This window comes from Oratosquilla oratoria, chromosome 42 (assembly GCF_046742065.1).
Source record: "Oratosquilla oratoria isolate Oo_2021 chromosome 42, ASM4674206v1, whole genome shotgun sequence".
In the NCBI taxonomy this organism is placed as follows: Eukaryota; Metazoa; Arthropoda; class Malacostraca; order Stomatopoda; family Squillidae; genus Oratosquilla; species Oratosquilla oratoria.
This window is the reverse complement of record NC_134818.1, coordinates 34278209-34291269: the sequence shown is the minus strand read 5'-3', so window position 1 is coordinate 34291269 and position 13061 is coordinate 34278209. Positions and strand designations below refer to the sequence as shown.

The 13061-nt window shown below is 41.5% G+C and overlaps 1 protein-coding gene across 6 annotated transcripts in view; it reads right to left on the bottom strand.

Moving 5' to 3' along the window:
• Positions 1-13061, bottom strand: part of LOC143021731 (solute carrier family 49 member 4 homolog) — a 47624-nt gene that overhangs the window by 9136 nt on the left and 25427 nt on the right. For 5 of the 6 annotated variants that reach the window (XM_076179412.1, XM_076179416.1, XM_076179411.1 and 2 more), the window contains exons 4-8: positions 10155-10305; positions 9164-9254; positions 8856-8968; positions 8433-8624; positions 7298-7433 (exon numbers count right to left, since the gene is read on the bottom strand). In XM_076179412.1, the coding sequence (XP_076035527.1) occupies positions 7298-7433; positions 8433-8624; positions 8856-8968; positions 9164-9254; positions 10155-10305 (683 nt within the window). Of the gene's footprint in view, positions 1-7297; positions 7434-8432; positions 8625-8855; positions 8969-9163; positions 9255-9452; positions 10079-10154; positions 10306-13061 lie in introns of those variants that run through there. The other variant, XM_076179415.1, reaches the window with a different exon arrangement.

Sequence of the window (13061 nt, the reverse complement as noted above, 5' to 3'; positions counted from 1 at the left end):
GCTTTTCGCTCCTCTTCATCTCTATTTCTTCCTTTAGTACAGTTTCGATGAGTACATGGTCACTCTTTCCAATTGGTGTCTTGTAGTGGACTTTGTCCACTATTTCAGGTTCTGTTGTAAATATTAAATCTAGTTTTGATGGCTCTTCATTGTTTCTGTACCTTGTGTTTTCACTGACCCACTGGGTCATTGTGTACTCCATGGTCATGTCTAGCGGTACATTGCCCCACACGTCATCTCCTCGCACTGTCATGTTGTCCCAACAAATTTCTTTGCAATTGAAGTCTCCCATAATTACTAGGTTACCCTTACCCATTAGTATCTCATTTAGTGATTTTGTTGTATCTTCTAGCATTTTTGTGTGTTCGTTTACTTTCCAAGCATTCGTTCTTGGGGGCACATAGGTCACCACAAACTTTCTACTTTTCATATTCTTGCCTTCGACTTTTATCATGATCAGTTCAACATTACCTTTGCCCTCTGCAATTTTTGTCACATTTAGGTCTTTCTTGGCCAAGAACATGATTCCCCCTCCCTGCTTTTTGTCCCTGTTTCTTATCCAGTAATTGTATAGCCCTTGTCCAATATCAATTGATGGTATTTCTCCTCTTAGTTTAGTCTCTACAATTCCCATTATGTCCGGTTTTTCTTCTAACAGATAATCATTGAGTTCGTTCAGACCTGAAATGTTAGTGTAGGCCACTTTTAATTTTCTTCCTTCTCCATATGAAGGAGTGATTGTGCCAACAGCACTGTATGGGGCAGAAACATGGAACATAAGAGAGGAAGAGAGAAGGAGTTTGAATGTGTTTGAGATGAGGTGTCTGAGAAGTATGATAGGGGTTACTAGGCTGGATAGAGTGAGAAATGAGGGGGTGAGGAGGAGAACAGGGGTGGAAAGAGGGTTGGGAGATAGAGTTGATGAAAGAGTATTGGGATGGTTTGGACACATGGAAAGAATGAGTGAAGAAAGACTAGTAAAAGAGGTATGGAAGGCAGATGTGGAGGGAGTGAACATGAAGGGACGTCCTAGGATGAGGGGGATGGATGGGGTGAAGGGGGCTTTGGGGAAGAGGGGAATGTCTGTTGAGGAAGGACAGCAGAGGACAGAAGACAGGGGTGAATGAAGAATGGTTGTATATGGATGATGTTGTGATGCATGAGGTCGAATGGGCAAATTTTGACGCAGCCCAAAGGGATTTCTCCCCATCTTCTCCTTTATGCATGGGGGGACGGAGAGGGAGGGAGTCGCCAATTTAATGAAGCGGCCTTGCTGTGGATGTGCTGTGTCTTGCGACACTGCTTCTGACCCAGGGCAGTAGACAAGATGCAGGGATGACCCGTCATCCAGGAGGTGCTAAGATGAGAGGGAGGGTGGAGGGATGTGGAGTGTATTTAGGATGGAATGGGTGGGAATGATTTTATGCCTTTTCCTTTTTGGCTACCTCCCTTGTAAGGGGGAAAAAGCCTTGCTATATGCATGTATGTATATATATATAATATATATATATATATATATATATATATATATATATATATATATATACAGGTACTCCTCGTTTAACGACCTACTCGGTTAACGACCACTCGGAGTAACGACGGGCTTTATGAGGCCGTTTAATGTAAATCTCCCGAAGTTACGATGTCGTGTATGATAATTAAGTTGGCTGAGGCAAATTTGCATGATGTTATAAATGAACTTGTACGGTGGATATTAGCTGTGAGGTAAAGTGTTCTGAAGCTTAGGTCTACATTACCATCCTGCAAGCTGCAAAAACTACCTGGGGTACAGTGTATACCGGTAGTGGTATATTTTTAGTTTCGACCATGGGCGCAATATAACAATAGAAAATTAATTATTAATTTTGTAAATTATAATGTATCAACGTAATATGCAATTTTACAAGCGGAAATGAAAAAAAAAAATGCTAAAACAGATTTCGTAAGTAACGAAGTCATGTCGGACGAATGGTACACAATGTTTGTTATGATAGATGCCGATGTCGAAGAAATGAAAGGATGATAAATTAATTCGTCTAACCTAAACTAAACTAACCTAGCCTGTGTTTAATAAATCATTACCTGCAAATTAAATGTCATCCGGCTCATCGTCGTCATGAGAGACGTTGGCAGCCGACAAGATGGCGTCCCGAGCCTATGCTACCGACTTCGTTCATTAGCATATTTTCTTGTAGCAAGGTATTTTTTACTTTCATTTCCACCCACAAAATTGCATATTACGTTGATACATTTTTAATTTACAAAATTGATAATTAATTTTCTATTGCTATATTGCGCCCATGGTCGAAACTAAAAAAATACCCCGGTATTCAATATGGAATGTCAGCATACACGGACTTGGTCATATACGGTAATTTTAGGAACCTAACCACCGTAAATAAACAGTAAATAAAGCTTTAATGTACTGTATAAAAGAGGGAAAATACACGAAAATAAAGATACATGTATTGCTGGATATTGTACATACAGTACATGTACGTATATGTATACACTTTTGCTTAACGACCAATTCGGTTAACGATGGCGCGCTGGTCCCAATTGTTGTCGTTAAACGAGGAGTACCTGTATATATATATATATACAGTAAAAGCCCTCTTATCTGGCATTCAGGTATCCGGCAACTTCAAGTATCCGGGATATTCTTTCCGAGCATTAAAATTTATAAAAATCTATATGAAATCAATACAAATCTATAAAATTTCCTGCGCGAGGCTTTAATTGTTCCCACCGTCACCAGAGCGCACCACTGTCTGGGGCAGTTTTGCGCCACCTGCCACAGCGCACTGCCCATACTGTTCAGTCTCACATGTGCCACATTTGTGTTTGTCTCCAATCAGTTCAGCTACATTCTTCCTCAAGTGTTCCCCTGTAAACTTTCATCATGCCCAAAGTTGATGAACGGAATCGTGTTGTGCTTACACTTAGGCAGAAGGTGAACATTTGCAAACGTTTACAGAAAGGGGAAAACAGAAACTGACATTAAGAGTGAGTAAAGGGGGTGATTGTAGACATATTTCTGTACCCCTTCACTTACTTTAGCAACCCCTTCAAGTATCCGGAGTTTTCAAGTATCCGGCATACTTTAGGTCCCAGTGATTGCCAGATAAGAGCTTTTACTGTGTGTGTGTATATATATATATATATATATATATATTAATATATATGTAATGTTGCGTCTGGGGTATTGGCTGCATATTGATATGGCAAAGTAGCATGCAGTTGATACTTTAGGGTCTATATGGGGCACCCCTAAGGACCAGAGCCACACATCATTTTGTCTGTGATAGAGGAAGGCTCTGCTCACAGAGAAATGATGAAACTTTCATTACTGATACTGTCCCTCCGTTATGCTGTCTCCCAACCCTTTGTTGCTGTCCTGTACCATTTCTCTAAATTTCATCTCCTTGTTTTGCCTACCCTGTGGTGGGGGGGAAAAGAATACTGCCACCAAGTATTTTCACTTGGATCGCAAGAGGCGAGAAAAATGGGACAGGGATTGGGACCAGGCATCATTCTCCCTGTAGCCCCACAGGGAACATTCCTAAAAAAAAGTAAAGGCATAAGAGGGTCTAGGAATTTTCCAACCAGCACCCTAAGGTTTGGATCTTTTAATGTGCATGGATGTGGTACAGATGAGAGTAAAAGGGAAGAGATAGGTAGTATGTTTGTGAGAAGAAAGATGGATGTGTTGGCATTGAGTGAAACTAAGTTGAGAGGAAAGGGCGAGTGTGAATTTGGGAGTGTAATTGGGAGGCGTTCAGGAGTAAAGAGAGGGAGAGAAGGGGTGGCTATACTAGTAAGTGAAGAGATAGGTAAACACGTAGTGGAGTGGAAGGAGGTTTCCTCGAGGATAATGTGGATGAAGGTGAAACTGGGAAAGGAGATGTGGGTTTTTGTAAGTGCATATGGGCCTGGCAGTGAGAAGAGTGTAGAAGAAAGGGAGGCTTTTTGGATAGATTTAAATGAGTGCATAGATGGATTAGGGAGAAACGTCAATGTAGTTGTACTGGGAGACTTTAATGCTAGGGTAGGAAATGAACCAATTGATGGAGTGGTTGGGAAATGTGGAGTTCCAGGAAAGAATTGTAGTGGAGAATTGAAGGTGGAGAAAGAGAGTTGATGATAGCAAACACAGTGTTTCGGAAGAAAGTCAAGCATAAGTACATATGGGAGAGGGTGATGGATGGAAGGGTGGTAGATAGAGCGTTAATGGACTATGTTGTGGTAGACAGGAGTATAATAGGAAGAGTTAAGGATGTACATGTGTTAAGGGGAGAGAGTGGGAAAATATCAGATAATTTTTTGGTGGAAACTAAGTTGAGAGTGGAGGATAGATGGAGAAAGAGGAAAAGAACAAAAGGTAAGGAGGTGCTTAGAGTGAACTCTTTAAATGAAAAGGAAAAAGAGAAGGAGTACAAGAAGAAGCTGAGAGAGGAGTGGGAGGGAGTGAAGGATAGAGTAGAGCTAGGTGTGGAGAAGGAATGGGGATGGTTCAAGGAGGGAGTCACAAAGTGTGCAAAGATGGTGTGTGGAACGAGAAGGATGGGAGGAAATAGAAGGAAAGGTAGTGAATGGTGGGATGAGGAAAGAAGGGTGTAGAAGAGAAGAAGTGAGCTTTCATAGATTGGTTACAAAATAGGACGAGGGAGTCATATGAGAGATACAAAGAAAAGAAAAGAGAAGTAAAGCACAAGGTAAAGGAGGCAAAGAGGAGAGCAGATGTGAAATGGAGTAAGAGTATGACAGAAAATTTTGAAAGTAATAAAAAGATGTTTTGGAAAGAAATTAAGAAAGAGGAGGTGAATCAAGTAGAGAAGAAAAGGTAAAAGGTGCAGATGGAGAGATGATAATAGAAGAGAAGGCAGTAAGGGGAAGATGGGCAGAGTATTTTAGGGAGTTGCTAAATGTGAAGGAGGATTGGGAGGGAAAGATAGTTGCAGTGGGAAGTGCTAAGAAAATGACTGTGATGAGTGAGGAAAATGGAGGAAGAATAAGGAAGGATGCCTGTATAGTTCCACTTTACAAGGGAAAAGGGAACAAGCGTGAGTGTAGTAGTTTCAGAGGGATTTGCTTGTTAAGTGTAGTTGGGAAGGCTTATGGGAGGATCTCGATTGAGAGGATTAGGAGAGGAACAGTGTGGATTTAGGACAGGTAGAGGTTGTGTAGATCAGATTTTTGTGGTAAGATAGATATGTGAGAAAGCTATAGGAAAAGGTAAGGAAGTTTTTTGGGCCTTTATGGATCTGGAAAAGGCTTACGATAGGGTAGACAGGAAGGCACTGTGGGAGGTTTTGTGGATATACAGGATGGGAGGAAAGCTTCTAGGAGCTGTCAAGAGTTTTTACAAGAGTAGTAGAGCATGTGTCAGGATTAGAAATGGAGAGAGTGAGTGGTTTGAGGTAAAGGTGGGACTTCGTCAGGGATGTGTTATGTCACCCTGGCTGTTCAACTTATACATGGATGGGGTGGTGCAAGAGGTAAATGCAAGGGTGGAGGGTCAGGGATTGGAGATGGTTAAAGAAAATGGAGAAAAGTGGGAGGTGAGCCAGCTGTTGTTTGGGGACGATACTGTGCTTGTGGCAGGATCGGAGGAGGGATTGAGAAAGTTGGTGACAAAGTTTGGGAGAGTGTATGAAAGAAGAAATTTGAAGATAAATGTGGTTAAAAGTAAGGTGATGAGATGTACAAGGGGTGAAAGTGGCAGTAGACTAGAAGTGAGCATTAAGGGAGAGCAACTGGAGGAAGTGGATAGTTTTAGATATTTGGGTGCAAATGTGGCAGGAAAGGGTGGAGTGGAGGTGGAGGTAGAATGTAGATTGAGAGAAGCGAGTAAATGCCTTGGTGGTTTAAAAAGTATAATGAGGAATAGACATTTGGGAATGGATGCTAAGAGGATACTGTATGAAGGAGTGATTATGCCAACACCACTGCATGGGGCAGAAACATGGAACATAAGAGAGAAAGACTGAAGGAGTTTGAATGTGTTTGAGATGAGGTGTCTGAGAAGTATGATGGGGGTTACTAGGCTGGATAGAGTGAGAAATGAGAAGGTAAGGAGGAGAACAGGGGTGGTAAGGGAGTTGGGAGATAGGGTTGATGAAAGAATATTAGGATGGTTTGGACACATGGAAAAACTGAGTGAAGAAAGACTAGTAAAAGAGGTATGGAAGGCAGATGTGGAGGGAGTGAACATGAGGGGGCGTCCTAGGATGAGATGGATGGATGGGGTGAAGGGGGCTTCGGGGAAAAGGGGAATGTCTGTTCAGGAAGGATGGGAGAGGACAGAAGGCAGGGGTGAATGGAGAATGGTTGTATATGGATGATGATGTGATCATGAGGTGGAATGGGTGGGGGGATGGGGTGAGTTAGTATGTGTGAGAAAAATTTGATGCAGACCGAAGGGATTTCTCCCCATCTTCTCCTTTTCTGCATGGGGGGACAGAGAGGAGGTTGCCAATTTAATGAAGCGGCCTTGCTGTGGATGTGCCGTGTCTTGCGACACTGCCTCTGACCCAGGGCAGTGGACAGGGTGCAGGGATGACCCGTCATCCAGGAGGTGCTAAGATAAGAGGGAGGGTGGAGGGGGGTGGAATGTATTTAGGGATGGAATGGGTGGGAATGGTTTTATGCCTTTTTCTTTTTGGCTACCTCCCTTGTAAGGGGGAAGAAGCCTTGGTATATGTATGTATGTATGTAATGTTGCCCATCATCTACCCATGTTCCTGACCATCTTTCATCTTAACAGTATTTAGGTCTTAAACAACTACTGTAACTTGTAGTTTCCTGAAGAGGGCTATAGCTATTAGCTGAAATATAAATGTTTGAATTTCTTCTTGGTTTCCTTTTTAACCCCTTCCATACGGTGCCGCACACGTAGGCGTCATGGACTTAGATCTCGGTGGCAGCAGCCAATGCCAGCCGTACGACGTGTCGTAATAATACTCGCATCATAAAATATAGTCACCGCTTATATCAATCGTTCTCTCTTCACCCGTGAATTTTGATAACCATAGAAAATGCGATTACAAAAGAATTAGAAAGAATGTCATTATGGAGGGGCGACTACAATAAATATAATCAAGACGCCGATATGGCAGCCTCGCGAATACACTCGCTCCCCATGACGCCTACGTGTGCGGCACCGTATGGAAGGGGTTAATTCTGACTGTGGGTTCTTTGTGCATTTCACTAGTGTTTGTCACAACATTCATTGGGATAGTTTAAAGTACCTTTCCCAAGTTACAAGAACTTTCCTTAACATTGCTGCTGCACTTACTTTGAGATAAGCTTTAGATCTGCTAAAAGTGGCCTCGTCTCTTCATGAAGATTAGCTGAGAGGGAAGGGGGTTTCTTGGGTTTACTTGGGAAGTATGCAATGGTAAAGATGAAGAAAGCCACACATATCCCCGCAGCTGGAATAAAGAAAAAATTAAAAGATGATGACAATAATTATTGTAGTTTAAATTAGCATAATGATGATGATTTAGTTCAGCATTATGAGCTACCCCACTTAGAGAAGGCTAGGATGGTACCTTGTTAAGGACTTTTTGAAGCATGGAAGGTAATACACAACATGCCCTTACTATGAATTCATTCTGCCCAGCAGCCTCACACTGCCTCCACTTCAAGTACTGATGTTCTCAGCCACTTTGCCAGTGAACATCTCGTAAAATAAAGACATACTTGTATATGTATATACCTAAAGTCCCTTTTCCCCTTATAAGAGGGAGTAGCCATATCAAAGCATACACCCACCCAATACCCATCCCACATCCAGTAAGGTGCTGAGGTCTGGTGATGCCTGAGACCAATTCCTTGATTATATGCCCCAAAGTTTAAGGCCCCATAGTACTGAGAAACTTTGTGAAAGGAAGACATTGTGAATGTGTAAACACACACGAAACAAAAAATACATACATACATATATATACCATGACTTTTTCCCCCTTACAAGGGGGGTAGCCAAAAAGAAAAAGGCATAAAATCATTCCCACCCATTCCATCCCTAAATACACTCCACACCCCTCCACCCTCCCTCTTATCTTAGCACCTCCTGAATGACGGGTCATCCCTGCACCTTGTCCACTGCCCTGGGTCAGAAGCAGTGTCGCAAGACACAGCACATCCACAGCAAGGCCGCTTCATTAAATCGCGACCCCCCCTCTCCGTCCCCCCATTGCATAAAATGACAGGACGGGGAGAAACAAAAAATAAAACACTTTATTCAATGAAACATAAAGCAACCAAATTTATCAAGTTCTTTTCCTCAAACGATACCTCCTGGATGCCTGGGGCCACATTCCCTTCAGCAACCCCCTTCTGCACACCTCTGCCCACACCCTTCCAAAACCCCACAACAAACCTACATAAAATATGATCAATGAAATTATATATAGCAGTATCCAACTTACTTATCCACATATAATCCATGATTTCTTTACGAAGTACATCTACTTCTGCTGGGTCAGGTTCATCACCCATAAGAAACAAGGTAGCATTTGGATCAGTTCCATTCTTGCTGGAGTTGTTGGGAGACTTAACAATCAAGGGTCCTAGGAAGAAGCCTCCAGCATTCCCCAACTGATTGAAGGTGCAGCCAACCCCTGCAATATAACAAAAAAATTCCAGATAGAGTACTTTTATAATCATTACCTTTGACAAAGAATACTCACTTACCCCCCACAGTGGCTGGCAACAGTCCTTAGGCCCTTCCATAGAGCTTTCCGGGAAGAAAGCAAGGAATGTTGCTTTTGTTGTATTGGCATGGGATTGTTAGCCAATCCTTTTACATAAAAGGGAGGTTTACTGTACAATCTTATACATAATCAACTGACCTGTGGCAGTTGTACGTTCCTTGGGTGGGAACCAAGTTGAAGAGAGAAGTGATGGCGCAGTACAAATTATGATGCCAGAAAGTCCATTCAATATAGCAGCTATGTTTGCCAATCTGGAAACGAGAAAATTGGCTTCCTAAGAAATGTTAAGACATTAAATTTCACAAACAATCATAATACTAAAGCAGCAACTACAAGTTACATACTGCATTTGAACCATCAAAATCACTAACATCAATTGAAAATTCACATATCTGACCTGAAAAATACTTCTACCAAATACTATAACATATTAGTACATTTCTTACATTGTGAATACTTCTTCATCCTGGGAAAAGCAGCGAATCAGAGTTCCAAGAGCCATGAAAAATGAAGTCACGATCATTGCAACCCGCAATCCTGGAAAAAGTAAATAAAATATAAACTCTTGTGTACTGCACATCCTATGTAAGCTAATGTAAAATCTTAAAAAAGCACATGTGCATACTAAGAAGTGAAAGTTATAACATCTGATCTCTTTGCGTCATAAAAACAATTCAATGTTTACAAGCAACAATCTAACTCCAATGCAGCCACCATACATCAATTGTGACATACCAACACAGTTTAGGAAATGCAACAGATGACATGTCCACTCTGTCTGGCTGCCTCGCACATGATCAAGCACATATTTACAGACCATTCAGCAGTAGCAGCTCAGAGACACAACCATGACATAATTGGGGTGGAGGGCATCTGGCAAAAACCCAAGAGGGCAGCCAGTTTCCTTCATAACTCCAGTGGCATAATCTACTGTCACTGTGGGGATAGACAACAACAGCAGAAACAACTATGGTGATGTCCCAATGTGTTGAATAAAATTGTGTGACATTAGCTACATTAAGATCCCTGGAATGGGAGCATGTCATCACAGTAAAACAATCTCTGTACTGATAAAATATACCATCACCCAGAATAAAATGTCTTGTGCTTCCTTTCACAAAGGGATTGATTTACATAATAGAAGAAATGCAAATTTACAATAAAAACACCTTATGTCAAAGTACAACACTGACCTAACTAATGTCATCCACAAGCTTTGTAACAATTTTGTTTTAGAAGCCCCAAACTCCTTCACCCCAAATAAAGGAACAGTACCACATAGCACAGAAGAGGCTAACTGCATTACATTTAACCTCATCACTACTAAAGAGGTTACACACCAATGAGTGAGCCTGGTGGCAAACAGAATAACAGGGATGGGAACATCCACAAGAGAACAGGTTAAACCATTTTGGGTACAGGTCACAGCTCACAAACCTTTTCTCTGTAGTAATATGGTGAAGGGTATTAAGCCAACAATCATGGTCACAGTGCCCCACATAGAAAGCCTTGCAATCTCTGCATTGTCCCAGGAATATGCAGTCTTTGCAGAGCTTGTTATTGGGCCCCATGTATTCCATACTGCACACTGATTAAAGAGAAAATATTAAAGACATCAAACAATAAACATACATATATACATATACCAATGGCTTCTTTTCCCTTACAAGGGAAGTAGCCAAAAACAAAGGCATATATCCACTCCCACCTATTTCATCCCCACATACTCCACTCCCATTCACCACTCCTCCCTTCTCATTTCAAATTTAGGTGTGTTATGGCACAGGTACAAAAATGCACACCTTAAAAGACAAGCACTGCGTCCACACCTCTTTTACTTATCTTTCTTTACTCATTCTTTCCATGTGTCCATACCATCCCAACACTTTCATCAACCCTACCTAACTCCCTTTGTACCCCCATTCTCCTCCTCACCTCCTTGTTTCTCACTTTATTCAGCCTAGAAACCCCTATCATACTCCTCAGGCATTTAATCTCAAACACAATTAAACTTTTCCTCTCTTATATTCCATGTTTCTGCCCCCATATAGTACTGTCAGCACAATCATTCCTTCATACAATCTCCTCTTAGCATCCATTCCCAAATGTCTATTTCTCATTACACTTTTGAATCCCCCAAGGCATTTACTTACTTCTCTCAGTCTACACTCTACCTCCACTCCTCCCTTTACTGCCACATTTGCACCCAAGCATCTAAAGCTATCCACTTCCTCCAGTCTCTCTCCCTTAATACTCACTTCCAACTTGCTGCCATCCTCTACCCTTATAATCCCATCACCTTTTACTCACATTTATCTTCAACTTCCTTTTTTCACACACCTCAAACTCTGTCACTAACTTCCTTAATCCCTCCCCTGATCCTGCCACAAGCGCAGTATCATCAGCAAACAACTGGCTTATCTCCCACTTTTCTCCATTTTCTTTAACCATCTCCAGTCCCCAGCCCATTACCCTTGCATTTACCTCTTGCACCACCCCATCCATGTATAAATTGAACAGCCAAGGTAACATAACACATCCCTGGTGGAGTCTCACCTTTACCTCAAACCACTCACTCTCTCCATTTCTAATTCTAACACAAGTTCTACTACTCTTGTAAAAACTCTTGACTGCTTTTAAAACCTTTCCTCCTATCCCATATATTTGCAATACCTCCCACAGTGCCTTCCTGTCTACCCTGTCATAAGCCTTTTCCAAATCCATAAAGGCCCAAAAAACATCCTTACCTTTTCCTAAAGCTTTCTCACATATCTGTCTTACCACAAAAATCTGATCCACCAAATCCCTACCTGTCTTACACCCACACTGTTCTTCATCAATTACTCCGTTCCTCTCCTAATCCTCTCAATCAAAATCCTCCCATAAGCCTTCCCAACTACACTCAACAAACTGATCCCTCTGAAACTACTAGACTCACTCTTGTCTTTTCCCTTGTAAAATGGAACTATACAGGCACTCCACCAGTCCTCTAGAACTCTATTCTCTTTTAGACAAACATTAAACAACCTCACCAGTCAGGCCACCATCACTGCATCTTCCTTTTTTATACACTCCACACAACACCCATCTAACCCAGGTGCCTTACCAGCTTTCATCATTTTAATAACTGCTTTCATGTCATCTTTCCTTATTTCTCCTCCATTTTCCTCATTCATCACTGTAAGTTTCTCAGCATTTCCTACTGCAACTACCTTTCCCTCCCTATCCTCCTTCACATTTAGCAACTCCTTAAAATACTCTGTCCATCTTTCTCTTACTGCCGTCTCTTCCATTATCATCTCTCCATCTACACCTTTTACCTTTTCTTCTCTACTTGATTCACCTCCTCTTCCTCTCTTATTTTTTTCCAAAACATCTTTTTATTACTTTCAAAATTTCTATCATACTCTTTCCCCATTTCACATCTACCCTCCTCTTTGCCTCCTTTATTTTATGCTTTACTTCTCTTTTCTCTGTACCTATCATATGATTCAACTTACCTTCCACCATAAATTGATCTGATATTCCCCACTCTCTCCCCTTAGAACATGTACTCCAAAACTCTTCCTACTCTTCTCTTAGTTGCCGCTATATAGTCCATTAAAGCCATATATACCACCCATCCACCACCCTCTCCCACATGTACTTATGTTTGAATTTCCTCCTAAACACTGCATTTGCTATCATCAATTCTCTAAATACATCTCCACTATCATCTCTCCATGATTTTCTCATGGAACTCCACACTTCCCAACCTCTCCATTTATTAGTTTGTCTCCTACCGTAGCATTGAGATCTCCCAATACCACTACATTGACTTTTATCCCTACACCCTCTATGCACTCATTTAAATCTATCCAAAATGCCTTCCTTTCCTCTACACTCTCCTCACTTCATCCACATTAACCTTAAAGAAAACTTCAACTCCACCACACGCTTACCCATCTCTCCACTTACTAGTATAGCCACCCCTTCTCTCCCTTGTCTTTCCTTCACTCCTGGCACCTTCCCAACTATGCTCCCAAACTCAAACTCACCCTTCCCTCTCAACTTAGTTTCACTCAATGCCAACACATCCACCTTTCTTCTCACAAACATACTGCCTATCTCTTCCCTTTTACTCTCATTTGTACTATATCCAGGCACATTAAAAGACCCAAACCTTAGGGTTCTGGTTGGAAAACTCTCTGACACTCTTATGCCTTATCGAATCAGACAATAAACACAGCAGACTTAAATCAATACTAGGTAATCTTAAAAAGTAAACTACAGGTTCCAGTTAAAAAATACTGAATCCATAGTAGGTCCATTTTCTCTTGGATATACTGTGTATTGACATATACT